General features: G+C 40.0%; 1 protein-coding gene across 5 annotated transcripts in view; it reads left to right on the forward strand.

Moving 5' to 3' along the window:
- Positions 1-17,572, forward strand: part of PIP5K1B (phosphatidylinositol-4-phosphate 5-kinase type 1 beta) — a 161,393-nt gene that overhangs the window by 82,418 nt on the left and 61,403 nt on the right. For all 5 annotated transcript variants that reach the window (XM_039545290.1, XM_039545289.1, XM_039545288.1 and 2 more), the window contains exons 6-7: positions 1,349-1,501; positions 3,648-3,947. In XM_039545290.1, the coding sequence (XP_039401224.1) occupies positions 1,349-1,501; positions 3,648-3,947 (453 nt within the window). The remainder of the gene's footprint in view (positions 1-1,348; positions 1,502-3,647; positions 3,948-17,572) is intronic.

The raw sequence follows: 17,572 nt of genomic DNA on the forward strand, positions 1-17,572 counted from the left end.
ACAGACGTATTGGAGCATGAGCTTTCGTGGTGAATACCCACTTCGTTGGATGCATGTCATGTAATAATGTAATTTATTATATTTTAATTTTCCAAATAATTGGCTTCAAAACCTCATAGCAATAATATTTTTCACTATTGAGGCTGCATATGTTGGCAGGGTGGGCTAGAAATGTGGATAGTAACATAATGTAAAGACCCTCTTGATTCAAAGGTGTATAGTGTAACATTTACTAAAATGAAAGTGAAAATTTGATGCGTTATCTTTTTAAAAATATGTACTACATGGTAAAACACTTGAACTCAGAGCAAGCATTTATTTTTTAAACTATATTTTCCCCTAATCATAGTTGTTGTTGTTGTTGTTGTTGTTCCATTCCTCTTCCTACCTCAACCCCCTTGTTCTTGAACATCTCTGGTCCACAGCATCATCTATTGATGTCTATAGGACCAAATCCTCATCCCACTGAAATAGTGGCAGAGCTCCTTTTGAATTCAATAATACCAGGATTTGGTTAATAAAAAATGATTTCTTGTAATGAAACTCAGCCCTTTTCAGGCACTTTTCTTGATAGTCCTGGTGGAAAGGGCAACTAGTTAAGGAACAGCCACTCTTGCAGTTGTAAAAAGACCAGTAAACATGCTGCTATTTTAAGAATGATTCCCCTGGTACGTAAATAGTTTAAAATACATCTTGTTTTAAGTGTAGTTTATTTGTTTGAGGGACAGTCCCTTATTAATGTTACTGTGCTACAATTTCAGTGTGTATGAAGTTATTGATCTTAACTATATACCTGCTTTTTTAAATAGAGGAAAAGAGATTCTTAACCAAGATTTTTTTTATTAGCATATTAATCCCACCTTCAGTTTATTACAAATGAAAATCCCTCGATTACTGGGTTTAGAGAGGAGACGGATACTAAAAGGGTTGAGTGGGGGGCATGAAATGTGAATTAACATTGATGCAGTAAAATATTTATAAATATAGAGATTTTCTATTTTTCTGTATAGGACATCTGATTCCCATCAGCTAAAAGTATTCTATCCTCTACATTTTATCTAATGTAAAGGCAAATTGCAGTATGTATTCTTGAGGCAGAGGGCTATCTCCTCACCATAATTTGGGGGTCATGGAAGATATCCATGCTCTTCCAGTTCTCAACTGTTGTATGATCACCTATCTGTTCTGACTTATGCAGGGGCTGAGGCAGCTTGAGAATCGAGGAACTTTAACCATCTCCTTACTGTTGTCCCCCCACCCTCCCCTTTGTACCAGCCATTCTTTTTAAAGATTTTTATATTGAAAACCACCTGTATTGGCTGCAAATTCCGTTTTGTCTTTGTTTCAGTATTCAATCTGCAGTGAGCCTTTAATAGAATTATCCAACCCTGGTGCCAGCGGGTCTTTATTTTTTGTAACCAGTGATGATGAGTTCATCATCAAAACAGTTCAACACAAAGAGGCTGAGTTTCTTCAGAAGCTGTTACCAGGTTACTACATGGTGAGTAACTGCAGATCATTAATTTTTCTACTTCCATACATTTTTTTCCATATCCTTCATGTTTCACATGTCCTTTTATTTATGAATAATTTCATTGATTGTCTTCCAGTATTTTTGTTGATTTTTATTTAATGTTTATCTTAATATTTTTATAAATCTTACACTTTAAAAACAACTTCATTGTGGGCATACACTCTCCAGCAAAAAGTAATTTAACCTAAAAGTGGAGGTCACTGTTACCCTAAATGCTAAAGGGACAATATCAAGATGGTTAATTTAGTATTAAAATGGAAAGAACTTTTAAAAGCCTAATTTATTTTTCTTCATTTATGTTTGTTTGCCCTTTGCATTTCATTCAAGGGGGCCAAAGAAACTAGACTGGTCAATTTCCCTTCAGTTTCTAAACTGCTTTAATGTTGGGTTTTCCTATATTAGCACAACAACATTTTGTTGAAAAAGATTTCTATTCATATAACTTCTTTAAAAAATATTTATTTTAACCAGATATATTTTTGGGCTTCAGCTAAGTTGACGGTCTCTTTAATATGGGCCAGTTGTCAGCAAAGTGAATAAACTGACCATCAGAAACAAATAGGACTAAATTCTGCAAGAGGCTGCATTTTTCCTGATAGCTACTGAGCTCCCATGAAGAGGCAAGCCTCCAACACCGCTCAGGTGATGGTCAGCACCTTGCAGGATTGGGCCTGTAGTGAACAGATGTGTCCCCATCCTCCCAATCCCCTTTCTTTAAAAAAAAATAAAAATTTAAAAATCACTCTTGGACACTTTCCACCCCATTTATTTGAAATGTACAGTAATTATCTGATGATGGTGGTATTAAGCTAATATAAAGTAACTGAGTTTGAATGTTTGTGTAAAGAGACTTCACTCATTCAAAGATTCAGAAAATATATCATAGCTGGTAGTCTTCGTTGTTAATCATTATAATCTGTTTGATTTATGTCTGAGTTGGCCATCATACAAATACACATTATAAAGGTTTTTCTGCTTTGTTTTTGTGAACTAACCAATCACAAAGTTAACATTATACACACAAGCATTTACCAAAATAAAAAGGTTTAATTCTTGCAATTCCTGTATCGAGGCTTCTTAAGGAGGAACTTTCTTTCTTTAGTTGTACAGGGGAACTTTTAACCATAACAGACTTAAAATAAAAATTATTTCTTCACCTGTTTCTCATGTTGATAGTGATTGAAGATATGAGTGTCTAAAATACGGTTCTTGCCTTCCCAGCTCTTATTCTCTCCTGCTAGATGCTTGGCCTGCTGTTGAATTTGGGATACAATACAGTTTCCATTTTGGCAGACTGTGATGTCATAAAAGGATCATTGTTGTCTACTTCAGAATGCAAAAAAGTAATCTGGGCTATAATAAACATGGCCAAAATTGACAGTAACTCCGGTTTTGCAAAACCTCACTGGGTTGGGCTTTTGTTTCACAAAACCGAAACCAGAGATGACTTGAATAAAATGGGATCCAAACTCCTTAAAAAAATCTTTGGGTGAGAGGGTTGTTCTGCTAAGTCTTCAGACTATCTCTAGACTCAATCAAGAGCCTTCTCATGAGGGCACATTAAGGCCAAATACAGCAAAAATGCTGAGTTTCTGCTATGCTATTGACTTAATTTAAATAGATCCCATGCAAGAGGACAAAGAAACCCTATGGTGTGCAGTGATGAAAGACTCTGTGGTTCTCTTCAAGGCAGTACAGAGAGGAAATGTGGTCATGTCGGAAGCTTAAAATGTACAGAGTGAACTACGTGGCCAAAAGTGACATAAAATGGAATCAGCAGGCCATGTCTCTTCCCTCTACACCACTGCTCTCGCCTCCTCAGTGCACAGGTGTAGGGAGACATGTCCTGGGCCTTTCTTTGATTTTTGGCCCTGACACTTCTGTCACACAGATCCCTCAATTTCATTTAAACATGGTCTCTTTTCTCCTGGGTTGTGCTAGCTTTTTCAAGTTTGGGGCCAGTGGTATGGAGAGAATGACTGACTGGTCAAATGAATTGTTTAGAATATAAAGTAACACACACCCCCTTTTCAATGTTAATATGCTTAAGTGTGAAAATCCTTCTAAAATGTGGATGTTTATAAAAATCTATTCTAACTTTTTTTTTTTTAAGAATTTGAACCAGAATCCAAGGACTCTCTTACCAAAATTTTATGGACTATACTGTGTTCAGTCGGGGGGCATTAATATCAGAATCGTTGTGATGAACAATGTTTTGCCTCGGGCAATGAAAATGCATTTCACATATGACTTGAAAGGCTCTACCTATAAACGGAGAGCATCAAGAAAAGAAAGAGAGAAGTCCAACCCCACATTTAAAGACTTGGATTTCTTGCAAGAGATGCATGAAGGACTGTATTTTGACTCAGAAACGTACAGCGCACTGATGAAAACACTACAGAGGGATTGCCGAGTAAGTAAAACTTATTGATATTTAAAGTGACATTCAGACTTGTTTAATCCAGATTTATACCAGAGAACACTGAGAACAGAATCTGGTTCTGTAAATCATTCAAACCAGTGACGCTTTCTGATGCAATTTAATTATAGACAGATTCTAACTCCAGTTATTTTTTTAAAATGGCATAAGTGTTCTATCTCCAGCTGCTGAGATTTGACATGGGTTGCTATGTAACAGTAAACTGCTTTCTGTGATGAATTCCTATTAGAAGACCATAAAAAAAAGAGGATTAGAACTCAGATTTTGTACTTCAGGATTTTTTTAATTGTTCTCTGAGGTATAGCAAGTATAATTGTTGTACTGTTCTCAAATGTGCAAAAGTATCTGCAGGCTTGTCCGTGCTGTATGTTGCTTTGTTAAATGAATCTGTGCATTAGCTAACAGAAGTTGACAAAGTGAATAAAACCCCAGTTGCAGCAGATTCTGGTTTAGTTCTAGGGCATAATCCCATAAGCATTATATGACAGAGTGCCTGTTTGAGCAAGGACTGGACTTGATGAGTCAGGAGGTCTCTTCTGGTCCAAGGCTGGAAGGGTAGGGAGGAGAACATACTGCAGTTCTTTTCAAGAGGAGGGTAATAATGTCTGGCCTTGCTCTTAGGAAGCCCCTCTGTCCAACTGGGAGGATGGCATTGGTGACAGTGGAGGGATCTCCTGCCATAAGGGTAGTTGCTGTGAAAGGGGGAGTGAGCACAAAGGAGAAAATGGGAGAGATTCCCAGGGTTCTGAGAGGTCCACTGAAGAAGAAAACTGGATTCTATAGGAGTCCTAACAGTTCGATGAGAAAACAGCAGCATGGGTGGAATGAGCTCGTGGCCTAGAAAGGGCATCCCTCACAGCACTGTGTTGTTTGCTGCCACCTGTGCTGCTGTACGTCAAGTCTTGTTGTTGAACATGAATGCTACCTTTTGTTTAATAAATGAGTGTCCGAAATGACTTGTGCTTTGTAAGTAAAACAGGGTGATCTAACAGTCAGCTGCATGCTCACTGTCAGACACTTTTCTAACAAAGGGCACTGTTCCTTTAGCGTTCCTCGGTGAGCATGTCCCGAGTTTCTGCCATTAGCGATAATGCAGAGTGCACCAGCGGGTCGCATCTGGAAATCCAGATGCTCTTTTCTGCCCCCAATTGTCAGAAAGGTTAATTACACAATCAAAGCTTTGAGAAGAAAAATCTGGTGTACAGAAAATGGTAAACAGATTGTTTAAAAGAGACAGAAATAGACTGAAAATTAGATTTAAAAACAAGAATCGGTAATTTGATTATAATATGTGAAGGGGTTTCTTGTTGGAACTGTAGTTCAAATCATGATGCAGTCTCAGCATGTAGTCTATGTTGAGGTAAGGACTAAACATCGGTTTTCACAGCATCACCTTAATTTAACTGTAAAAAAAAAAAAATAGCCTGAGGTTTTTAAAGGCAGAGTTAGGATTTATTGTTGTCACGAAGGGTGGCGAAGCAGGTCTTTGAATACGAAGGGGTTGTCTACACCACCACTTAAGTCAATGTAAGTTATGTTGCTATGGGGTGAGCTAAGTTCCCTTTAAGCTGCGCAGCCGCATAGCAGCCTATTAAGCGCTGCGCAGGCACTCTGGCTGCGGCAGGGGAGAGTCCTCTCCCCCGGCCCTGACCTAGCCCAGTCATGGACCTGCCGCGGTGGGGGGAGACGCATCCCTCCCTGGCCCCAATCCAGGCATGGATGGATCTGCTGTGGCCGGGGGAGCCACGCCCCTCCCTGGCCCCAAACCAGTCCCAGCACCGACCTGCTGTGGCCGGGGGACGTGCCCCGGCACAGATCTGCCATGGCAGGGGGAGATGCCCCTCCCAGAGCCCCAACCTAACCCTGGAGCTGCCATGGCGAGGAAAGGAACTTCCCTCTCCCTCAGCCCAGGTGCTGCTGCGGGAGGGAGCGGGGAGAGAGCTGGGTGGAATTCATTCTCTCTTCCCACCCCCACAGGGCAGCCTGTACCCCAACCCCTCAGCCCCACCCCAGAGCCTGCACACCCCAACCCTCATCCCCAGCCCTAGAGCCCACACCCCCAGCTGGAGCCCTCATCTCCCCATACCCTAACTCTCTGCCCCAGCCCTGAGCCCCCTCCCATGCTCCGAATCTCTTGGCCCCACCCCCGCCACATGAATTTTATGTGCACCAGTATGGAGGTGATGTGTCAGGTGATGTGGAGGTGATGTCACACATCACCTCCATGTTGGTGCCCATAACAAAATTCATTCCACACATGGGTGGGAAAAATTAGAGGGAACACAGGCCCTGAGCTGCGTAACTTGCATCAACTTAGCGCAGCGTAGACACCGCTTTGTCGGCAGGAGAGCACTCTCCCATCGACATAATGCGCCTTCACCCGAGGCCACTACATCAATACAGTGGTGCTGATTTAGCATGGTGGTGAAGATAAGCCCTAAGATTATAGATTTTATATTTTGTATGTACATCTTATCAGTCCACGTCTGTTGATTTTTACCCCTCTACCCCATACCAAAAATAACATTTATTCCTACCCATGAAGGTTGACAAAAAGGAGGACCAAAATGCAGATTGTGATGCTCTCTTACACTAGTTCAGTGGTTCTCAAACTTTTTAAAGATGAACCTGCCCTTCAGAAAAATTAAACCAACTAGGGTGACCAGATAGCAAATGTGAAAAATTGGGACAGGGAGTGGGAGGTAATAGGAGCCCATATTTAAAAAAACAAACAAAAAGCCCCAAATATTGGGACTGTCCCTATAAAATCAGGACATCTGGTCACCCTAAAGCCAACTGCTACCACGTCAGTCCTGCCCATGTGGTGTTAGAACAATCATTTAGAATAGATTACATAAACTTTCAGAATGATACTTCATCTCCCTTTCTGCATGGTTTGATTAACAGTGAAATAGTTAACATTGTTTGCATTTTCATGTATTATCATTGACATCTGGGTTAGGACTCATTGAAGAGTTGTGGCTACTCACATGTCAGAATGATTGTTTCAGGCTCTCTGCAAACTCAGGCAGACATTCATGTGTCAGTTGCACGTGACTCACATTTTCAAGGTTTGCTTTTGCAATCATAGGAGGTAAGGAGTTACATTTTTAAAAACCAAATCTGAGACTCTAGAAAACTACTGAGAGGTGTGTCTGCTCCCACTTTCACCATCTCACCCCAGCTAGGATTTTCTGGTTTTTATTGTTTGTTTTTGCGATGCTCCTCCTCAGGTAGACACACCCCTTGCTTCAGAAAACACTGCTCTCGTTTATTGCAATTGCTTATTACAATACCTGTTTTTCCATTAAATAATGTGTACAGCATATTATATACAAAGGTGAGGGAATATACAATGCAAGATTTACAGTAGCAAATGATGCAACATCAGACTTTAAGCTTTTGTTAAGATGTATTAATATTAAGTTGTATCTAGAACCAAATTCTTGCCTGATGTATGTCACTGGGAGAGGGGTGGGAGAGAAGGGGGAGGAAGAGTAGCTATCTGCATCTGTTTTTCTACAATTAATGGATCACTTTGTGTTTGCATGGAGTGAAGTGAAACTCAGCTATTTCAGGTGATCGTTACTTTAAATTTGAATCTGGGTTGAATTCAGATTAGAATCTGAAATTTGCAGGTAAAAGAAAAGAAAAGTCTCTAATCCAGGATTTCATCAAAATTCCCATTAACTTCAAAGGGGCAGGGGGAGATAGCTCAGTGGTTTGAGCATTGGCCTACTAAACCCAGGGTTGTGAGTTCAATCCTTGAGGGGGCCATTTAGAGATCTGGGGCAAAAATCTGCCTGGGGATTGATCCTGCTTTGAGCAGGGGGTTGGACTAGATGATCTTCTGAGGTCCCTTCCAATCCTGATATTCTATGATTCAATGGGATCCTGATGACAGACCTAACTGAGTTGGTGAGGGGGACTAAAATACTAATCACAAGACCCTGAAGTACCCTGTTGTTACCTGGTAGGATGCATACTGCTGTCTAGTAACCATTTACTCAACTACTCATATGTTTGTTCTTGAATGGGAACTGAGACAGCTTTATTTTGAGGAAGGAAAAACTCTGCACTTTATAGCCGTGATTTTTAGGAAATGATAGTATTGCCAACCACAAGTGTTCAGAAATCATGAGATCAGCTTAATAACCATGAGGGTTTTATGAAATAATAATTTCTATATTCTTTTTACAGTAAAAGCTCTTTTATCTGGCATGTGGGGGGGAATAGCGGGTGCCAGTAAGTGAGGAAAAATGCCAGTTAACTAAGAGGAAGGGTGTTGGGGTGTGGAGCGTGGGTTCTAGGGGAGAGTTTGGGTGCGGGAAAAGGCTCAGAGCAGCAGGTTGGGGCACGGGGATGGGGTGCCAGATTCATGGGCTGCTCACCTTGGCCGGCTCCCTGCAAGCGGCCACCTGTCCCGGCTGCTCCTAGGTGGAGGAGTGGCAGGAGGTTCTGCGCACTGCCTCCACCTGCAGGCATCACCCCGGCAGCTCCCCTTGGCTGGGGTTCATAGCCAAGGGGAGCTGCATTGCAAGTGCTTGAGGCCGGGGCAGCACACACAGCTGCCTGCTGCACCTCCTGCCTAGGAGCAGCCGGGACAGGTGGCCGCTTGCAGGGAGCCGGCCAAGGTGAGCAGTCTATGGATCTGGCACCCCCCCTTCCCCCACCCCCCAACCCCATTCCTGCCCCACGCCAACCAGACTATAAACGGGCATTTCAGTGAAGATCATAAATGTTGGTTTATAGAGCTTTCCGGTTGAAGTGTCGGATAAAACAGCTTTTACTGTATTTGCTATCTGGCTTTTGAACCTTTTGGAGTTCACCTGGGTCACGTTTTCAAACTTTGTTTGCAATCATGAAGTCTAGAAACTTTTGATTTTATTTTTAAATGAAAGTTGAGATTCTCATGTAATCCCAGTATCCCATGAGCTAAATACCAAATATCATGAGATTCCCAATAAAATTGCAAGAGTTGGCAATACTGAAACAGCTCCCCACAACAGAACATGGATGTATGCAGGCATTTTCTTTTGAAGCAGCAAAGAATCCTGTGGCACCTTATAGACTAACAGACGTTTTGCAGCATGAACTTTCGTGGGTGAATACCCACTTCTTCGGACATCCATTCTTCTACAGAACCAGACTAACACGGCTACCCCTCTGATACTAGGCATTTTCTTTTGTCCTTCTGCCAGTTATTGTACTGGGTAATGTTTTTTTTTCAAGTCATTACTAAACTAATGTCAATTGCCCACATTTATAAATGTTTCCTGAACCACTTCTTTTTCATTAGAGTGTAAACATTCAGGAAGAAAAGAGAGAGCTGAGAGTCCTCAGCAGTGTAAACCCTGAAGCAATGTACGTACCCAGCAGGGCACTCTCTCAAATTGTGTAGACACTGATTCCATTCCAGGCACAATTCATGAGCTTATTCCCAAACAAACAGGGCGGGGGGGGAATGTTGAAAGTTGTGTTTCAGGAGAGATCAGCCAATGTCCTAAAACAAATATTATACTTGACAGAAATTCTGAAACCGCACAGAAACCCCAGAGTTAAAACTTTGGCAAGTAAAAAATAACGAGGTGTGCCAGATTTCAGATGATGATCTCGGCCCTGCTGCTAAATAGACCAGACAAAGATTTTAAAGATTAAGGCCCAAATCCTGCAACTATCTGGGTGTGGCTGGACCCTTCTGTCCACATGGAGTCCATTTGGCTGTAGTGGGGCTCTACATGGCCTCATGGGCCCACCCACAAGGAGGATATTCTCCCTTATGTAATTTGGGGGAAAGGTTCGTTTAAAAATATATATAATAGTTAAGTACTCTGAAGCATGTGCCTTAGGCATCCGCTAGGAATTTAGCAGAGACTAATGTGCTTCCTTTGTGGTATCCTAATGTACAGTCTATATATCTTATGGCAAACACTATTCCATCAACTTTAATGCACATTTAAGGTTCAACAATAAATTAGGAAATACGAAAGTTAAACACCCACTTGAAATCTAGTCCATTTTTAAAAAATAAGTTAAAAATATAATTTCAAGAACTATACCTATGGTTTTTATTATCCTATCTTTCAGCTCTTTTAGTCTTAGCTGTTGTGTGAGACAGTAGATAAACACATTTCAGGTAGAAGTGTAATGTTAAACTAGACGTCCTATTATTGTTTCAATGGCTATGTTAAATTGTCTGCATTGTGTATATGTAGCATTTCCTGTTGTTGTTTCTCTAGTTAAACATATTTATATTTTTAGTACAGCTAGTAGAAAAACCGTAAATATGTTTCTCACAGATTTTGAAAAGTTTTCTTGTGTGTCCATTTTTCATCAAAATCCTAAAGTTTTTTTCCTCTTCCTTCCCCCTTTTTCTCCCCCTTTTCCCACTTTGCCACTGAAAAGGGGAAAGAGGATAGGAAAGAAAGGAGGGAAAAACGGTGGGAGGGGAGTGATTTTTTTTCACCCTAGTTTTGCGGGGAAGGGGAATTGCGTTTGGGAAAAACTAAGAATTTTTATTAAAAGGCCATTTTTCACTTAAATTTTTTTTTTCAAATGGAAATTTGTGACAAGATAAACCATAAAATACCCAGGGGCAACATTGTTATTGGTACTCTAGAGATATCATGAACTTATCAGGACAAATGTTCTATTTTAAATTTTTTTTACCTACGATTTTAACAAGTAACACTAATTTTACTGTAATTTCTTTCAATTAAGTGTGTGTGTGTTGGGGGGGCGGATTTCTCCATCTTATTTTCAGTTAATTTTGTTTGTGTGTTTCACAGGACTTCTGTGCAGTCTTTTAGACCCTGAACCCAAGGGGGCCACCAACACATCAGGTTTCAGGAATAGATCCATACTCTGTTTTTCTCTTGTTGGTTTGTGTGGGTGTTTTTATACAGCAACAGCGGGAGAGAAGAACGTTTTCTTAGAAGGCGGGGAAAAATGTGATTGTAAAGTCACAAAAACTAGCAAGGAGGATTTGGGGGCAACAAACTGCTTCTAACAATTTTTTATTTCAATGACTAGATTTCAAGTTGACAAATATCTTTAACTTTTGTGTTTCTTGCCTTTGTATGATCTTGTTTAAAATTACAGTCTCAGTATTCCTTTAACATAGCTTTTTGCCATTTAATATATTATACAAACTGCTGGACTCTGAGAAGGAGAATAATAGATACTGGTTCAGTGTAAAAACTGTTTTCTTCAGATTATAGAATAGCTTTCAGTTTTGTGTACTAAACTTATTTTAAAAATGTCAGTGTTAATTATATAGATAAAGACTATAATGAAAATACGCATTTCCAATGTGTAATAGTCAAGCTTAAAAAAGACAAGTATACAGTACCAGTATAAAGCATTCTACCAGACTGAATCAATTTGTTCTTATTGGCCATTAGTATTTTCCTATATTTTAGTATTTCTCTTGTGGTTTTCCTTTGAAACCTGCTTTACTTCATGATGGTCAGTAAATCAACATTGCTTTATTTCTTATTGTTAAATAGAAAATGGCTCAGTTAGTTTGATAACTGTGTGACCTAAATTTCTTGGTTTTATTCTTAATCATCATGCTATTAATTACAATGTTGTTCTTTTCTTCAAGTAATAAATTATTAAAGCATAGTGCAGATTCTCAATTTCCAATAGACATAATTACATTTTCATAAATATTAATAGAAACTGTTTTAAATGTGACCTGTCCAAATATGCGGAAGCTTTGTTGTGTATGTTACACACTAAGATATGAAAGACATTGAAATGATATAACAAAGACATTGGAGAGAGCTGAATTGTGCAGTCTTTAGAGAATTTTGTGCTAAAGATGGAGAAGTTGAAGTTTTGTGCTAAAGGTGAAGATGGATTTGAACTGAAAATCAGATTCATTTTAATGAAATGACAAATATTTAAACGATTGATTAAATTGGGTGGGTCGGGGGAGTGTAGGTGCATATCTGAGGAATGATTCTGGCCTGATTCTGGCCATGTATGTATATTAGCAATAATTAAATTTAAAGCAGTAGATCCCTTTGAGAAATCAGTAGTGGTAGTGGTTTGTTTTTCCCTGAACTAGTTCTCAGATGACACAGAAGCCAAGTAAAGTTAGGCAAAATTTCATTGTTAGTAGTGCCAAGATGCTCCAACTGAGTTCAGAATATCATTGACTAGGCACTATACCAGGGGTAGGCAATCTATGGCATGGGTGCCAAAGGAGGCATGCGAGCTGATTTTCAGTGGCACTCACACTGCCCAGGTCCTGGCCACCAGTCTGAGGGGCTCTGCATTTTAATTTAATTTTAAATGAAGTTTCTTAAACATTTTTAAAACATTTTTTACTTTACATACAACAATAGTTTAGTTATATATTATAGACTTAGAGAAAGAGACCTAAAAATGTTAATGTATTACTGGCACGTGGAACTTTAAATTAGAGTGAATAAATGAAGACTCGGCACAGCACTTCTGAAAGGTTGCCGACCCCTGCACTATACTGATACACTGTAAAAGATGTACGCCTGGAATACCCTCTGCCCCAAAGAGTTTATAATCCAAATATACAACGCAGACAAAGGATGGGAGAAAGGAAGGATTATCATCTCCATTTTACAGTGGATGTCTGAGCCACAGATAGAGTAGATGACTTGCTAAAGGTCACATGGTCAGAATATGGTAGAGCTGGGAATTAAATCCTATCTTGGGAGTCCCAGTCCAGTGTCTTAACTACAACACCATCCTCTCTGTCTCCTTTCAGTCCCACAGAGTGCAAGGCAGGTGAAGCAATTCATCAAAGAAAGCTGATATGTAATCTAATAATATCTTGGTGATCTCAATGTTTATTACGAAGTAGTGCAGACCTTTTGGCCCTTCCAGATTGTTGTTTCTAATCCAGTTTAACATGCTTTGGTGGATAACAGAAACAGAGAAACTTGTATTCTAAGGGAATAGAGTCAATGACAAGACCTTGATTTTCCTGGAAATCTTTACATCCTGTGGCATACAAGAGCATGCTTTGTGTGCGTGACAGAGTCATCTGTAAGCAGCTTTGGAATTTTCTGATTGAAGATGAGTGAAACAGTGAACCTGGTAACTTTTTCCACTCACTGCTGAATCAAGCAAGACCAGATCAGAAAAACAGCACCTGTCCAGTGGAAGAAGGCTGGCAGGAAATGGGTGTGCATGGACAATGGGTTTTGGTAGTCTGTTGAGAGGATGGACCTGCACCCTTCCAGCCATCTTTCCTATTGCCCTTTCCTTGACACCTGACATCCACTTGCCACCCACCTAAACCTCTGCTGACTAGTTTTTACCTGACCACAATATTCCTTAACCATCCTCACTTCCCACACCCACCACAGCCGTAGTCTTGTTCCCCAGCCAGCCCCTTTCCATCCACCATGCTCTAAACTGGGGTTCTCAAACTTCATTGCACAGTAACACCTTCTTTCCTTCCCCCCCCCAACCCCTGACAACAAAAATTACTACACGATCCCATAAGAGGGGGACGAAGCCAATGCTTAAAGCCCCAGCCCTGCCTGAGCCCCACCATCCCAGACAGGGAAGCCAAAGCCCCAGGGCTGTAGTCCCAGGTGTGGGGGCCTGTAACGTGTGCCCTGCCACTCAGGGCTGAAGCCCTTGGGCTTTGGCCCCAGGCTGTGGGGCTCTGGGTTTGGCCCTGGGCCACAGCAAGTTTAATGCCAGCCCCGGCGACGCCATTAAAATTGGGTCGCAACCCACAGTTTGAGAACTACTGCTTTAGCCCTCTAAGCTGTCTCCTTGTATCTCCTACTGTTGTTCACATTATAACTCACAGAGCACAAAACTTATCCAGATGAGCAGCATCTATTTAGTGTGTGAGTTTATAGACCAAAATTCCCTACAGGGGATTGTAAAACCACACAATGTCCTCATTTTATGTTTTGGGGTTTTTCTCATCCTACTTGAGTCAAAAGTGAGCAAAAGATTCCAGTAATTGTCAACATGCTTGTGTATAAAAACTTGTAATCATGTAACTGAAAGATTTACTAAATGGTTGTGGGATTACAAAAAAACCTTGTTGTCTGAACCCAGTTTATCCAGAATTTGTGTGTACCCCACCTTGTATAGAAACAAATGTTTTGTACTAAGCATTTTAAATATCCCCTGAAAAATTCTGATGATCAGCTTTACATGCATTGTAGAAAAGAGACATGTGAAGGCGTTTTTGAGGATGACCAACTGGTGACTTTTGGTTTAGACAAAAAGGTCTTATTGTGGAACTTTCTGATGAAATTTTGGCCTCAAGGAAAAACAAGGCAAGCACACTTACCTGCAGTGCTGAAATCAAAGTTTTAGATGGCTTGTATTTGCAGGTGTTTACCCTGATGTGGTGTATCTGTTGGTTATGCAGTAGTTTAGTTTTAGCCATGGCATGTATCTTTACACATTTGGGAGAATTATGTCATTATGCATGAATAGTCTGTTGGGCAGTGTGGAAACAAGACAGCCATTATCTAATGCTAAGTAATTAGATGTACTGTTTCAACAGGAGCTGTTGTACAAATGAGGAAAACTTGACAATCAAAATGCTAATGACCTAAAAAGGGACACATACTAGAAGATGCATTACAGTTTTTTTTATTATTTTCTCACAAGTGCTAGCTTTTCCAGAAAAAAGAGAGAAGGGGGACATTTTATGTAGCGCTGTTGGGGGAAATTCTGAGTCAAATAGCCTCAACCCCCATTTTGCTGAGTAAGAGAGATGATGTGACTATAAGTAAGGGAGCTAAAAATGTCTGAGTTCTGAAGACTGCTCTTACTCTCTTTTATATCATGGCAAGTTAATTAACCTTTCTGCCTCATTTTTTCCAATTTAAAATTAGGATAATACTTAGATGCCTCACAGGAGTGTTGAGGATTGAGTTACTGGTTTTAAAGCATCCTGAAGAAGGAAAATCAATATTTCAATGCTGAATAGAGCTGGACAGAAAATAGTGGGAGGGAGTGGGAAATTTGTGTCATTCTCCTGTTTGTTTCTAGTTGGAAATTCATCTTGATATATACTATCTGACCAGCCTAAGTGTCTGTCTGCTATTTTTAATTGGAATGCAAACAAAACTAAAGGGCCAAATTTAGATTTTGAGTAACTAGGTATCTGTCCTGTCCACCTCAATGGAAGTTGTGCCCACCTATTCTAAGGCTAAATTTGTCCCAAAGAATTTAAGATATAATTGAATTCATTTTTCTTCCTTTTCTGAGTACACTTGCAACATTTAGTATTAAGAACTCATTCTGTCTCTGGAGCCACTGAATTAGGAAGACAAAACAAAGAAGAGACAAGTTTGTTAGGCAACATTCTCTATACTTACAAAATTATATATAAATAAAGCGCGGTCTTTAAACACTTCAAACAGTTGTGTAGTCTCTGTTCATAAATTTCATAATTCATAGTATTAGAGTAGTTAACCCACCGATACCAGAAATTTAAAATAGCTATTACAGAAGCAACAATAGTTAATCTAGTTGTGATCATGAATTTTTAAGAACAGGGCAGATATTTCATACTGTTTTTTACCAGTAAGAGTTGTATTGCTTGTCACAGTCTGTATTTTTCTTTTATTGCATTAGCAAAGAACATTGTGAACTTGACTGAGGAAATTAAATTTTAAAAGAGCTACATTAATGGCCTGACTTAAACCTACTAAAATAAGGAAATTCAGAGTTAAGGACAAAAAACTCCTTTCTCAGAAGAACTTAAGATCTAGGCATTATTTTCTTCCAGCCTTAATTCAATCTGTTGTGCCCAAATGCTACAGCTCATACGGCATCTGAGTACCCATTGCAGTGTTATGGAGTACCAGGGATAGAGGTCTGTAGAGCCAAATTTTGCTTTATTTTGTGGGCTTATGTAAAGCCCATAGTTCTTTGTATCTTTCTCCTTTGCCTAACGTGTATTTCCATGGTAGTCAGCTATTGTTTGTGGGCCAGATTCTGATCTCATTCACATCAGCTGAAATCTAAAATAACCCTCCATTTCTCCTAGTGTAATGATCAAGTATTTTTTTCATCAGTAGTATTAGCAATTATATTATTGTCACTATCCAAAGTCTATTGAAATCAGCAGTTCAAGTCTCTAGATGTACCACCAGATGGACTCTGGTGGTATTGCTAAATTCAAGGTCAAGAAAATACATCTAGAAAAGAAATGATCTGTTAGCAAAATCTGAAAAGGTTGATTCTGTATTCCATGTGGTCATGGTATTAGTTTTTGTGAACAACTTGTTTAGCAGCTCTATTATGAGTATGTCTTACTACACTGTAATAGTTTTGAATGTGCTGTGATAGCCCGTAACCACATATTATACATGCAGACCCCATCATTAGTCTCTATACAGCACATGCTGCATCAGGAACACAGTGATGTTCAGAGGCAGAGCTAGTTGGTTTATCATGGGCTTAGTGCAACAGTGGTAGCTTAAGTGGTTGGCTCTCGCTAGGGTTATTCACAGGGCCCCTGACTAAACTCAAAGGCTCAGCAGAGGGAGAACCTAATCATTCAAATGGCAATGTGTGTGTGTGTGTGTGTGTGTGTGTGTGTGTGTGTGTGTGTGTGTGTGAGAGGGAGGAGAAGAATTTTTCATAATTTCCTTATGGCATATTTTTTGACAATATATTGCCTCTTAGCACATAATAAATCCAGCTTGGACACTATTTTTGACAATCCTGTTAAATCTTTGTACAGTACAAGTTAAGAATAGACGGGGCAATTGGGGCCCATGACCTAGAAGTTCTCACAACATCTCTAGCCAGACCCATAACCATTAGCATCGTTACCAGATGATACTATTATGCTGGAAGCCAGCCCTTTATGTATTAACCCCCACAAGGGGAAGCTTAGGTGACAGAGGTCTGTGCACCCTATGTACACACCCTACGCACTATTGTAATCATCTTTGTACAAAATATGCCTTGTGAGGTATCATCTGAACACTCATAATTTGCTGATTAGTGATATCATGGCAAAATGCACGTAGCAGCATTCTATGTGAAGTTATAAACACATACTGAAGTCATGACTAAAAGCATGTTTTCTAGATAAGTCTGGGGTGTGCCAAACCAGTTCTTCAGAGACAAAGGGCAAGCTGACGCCTCAGCCAAGTGTAAACAAGGTTGATAGACCATTATCTTCTCAATGGCCATTTTTGACGGGGAAAAGGGACAGGGCAAGTATATCTGCATCTTGGCAAAGAAATAGCATGGAGTTCCCTTCCGTACAGACTGCCTGTTGCCTTGCTCCCAGCTAGAAATGCTCCCCAAAGGAGGGACAGGGCTATAAAAAGCATCAGACACCCTCTCTCTCTCCATCAATTTGCTGCACCAGAAGGAACAAAGGAAGCAGCCACTGAATTGGGGTAGGGGTCCTGGCCTACGAAGTTTGGTCAGTAAGACTGCTGAGAGCATGTGATGAGAAAAACTTTGCTTGAAACTGATATTGTTTGTTAGGCATCTGTAGCATTTTAACTTTTTTTGGTACCTGTTTCTGACTTTTATGCCTCATTATTTGTACTCACTTAAAATCTATCTCTATATAGTTAATAAACTTGTTTTGTCTTCTCTGATCC

This window comes from Mauremys reevesii, linkage group 6 (genome assembly GCF_016161935.1).
Source record: "Mauremys reevesii isolate NIE-2019 linkage group 6, ASM1616193v1, whole genome shotgun sequence".
NCBI lineage: Eukaryota > Metazoa > Chordata > Testudines > Geoemydidae > Mauremys > Mauremys reevesii.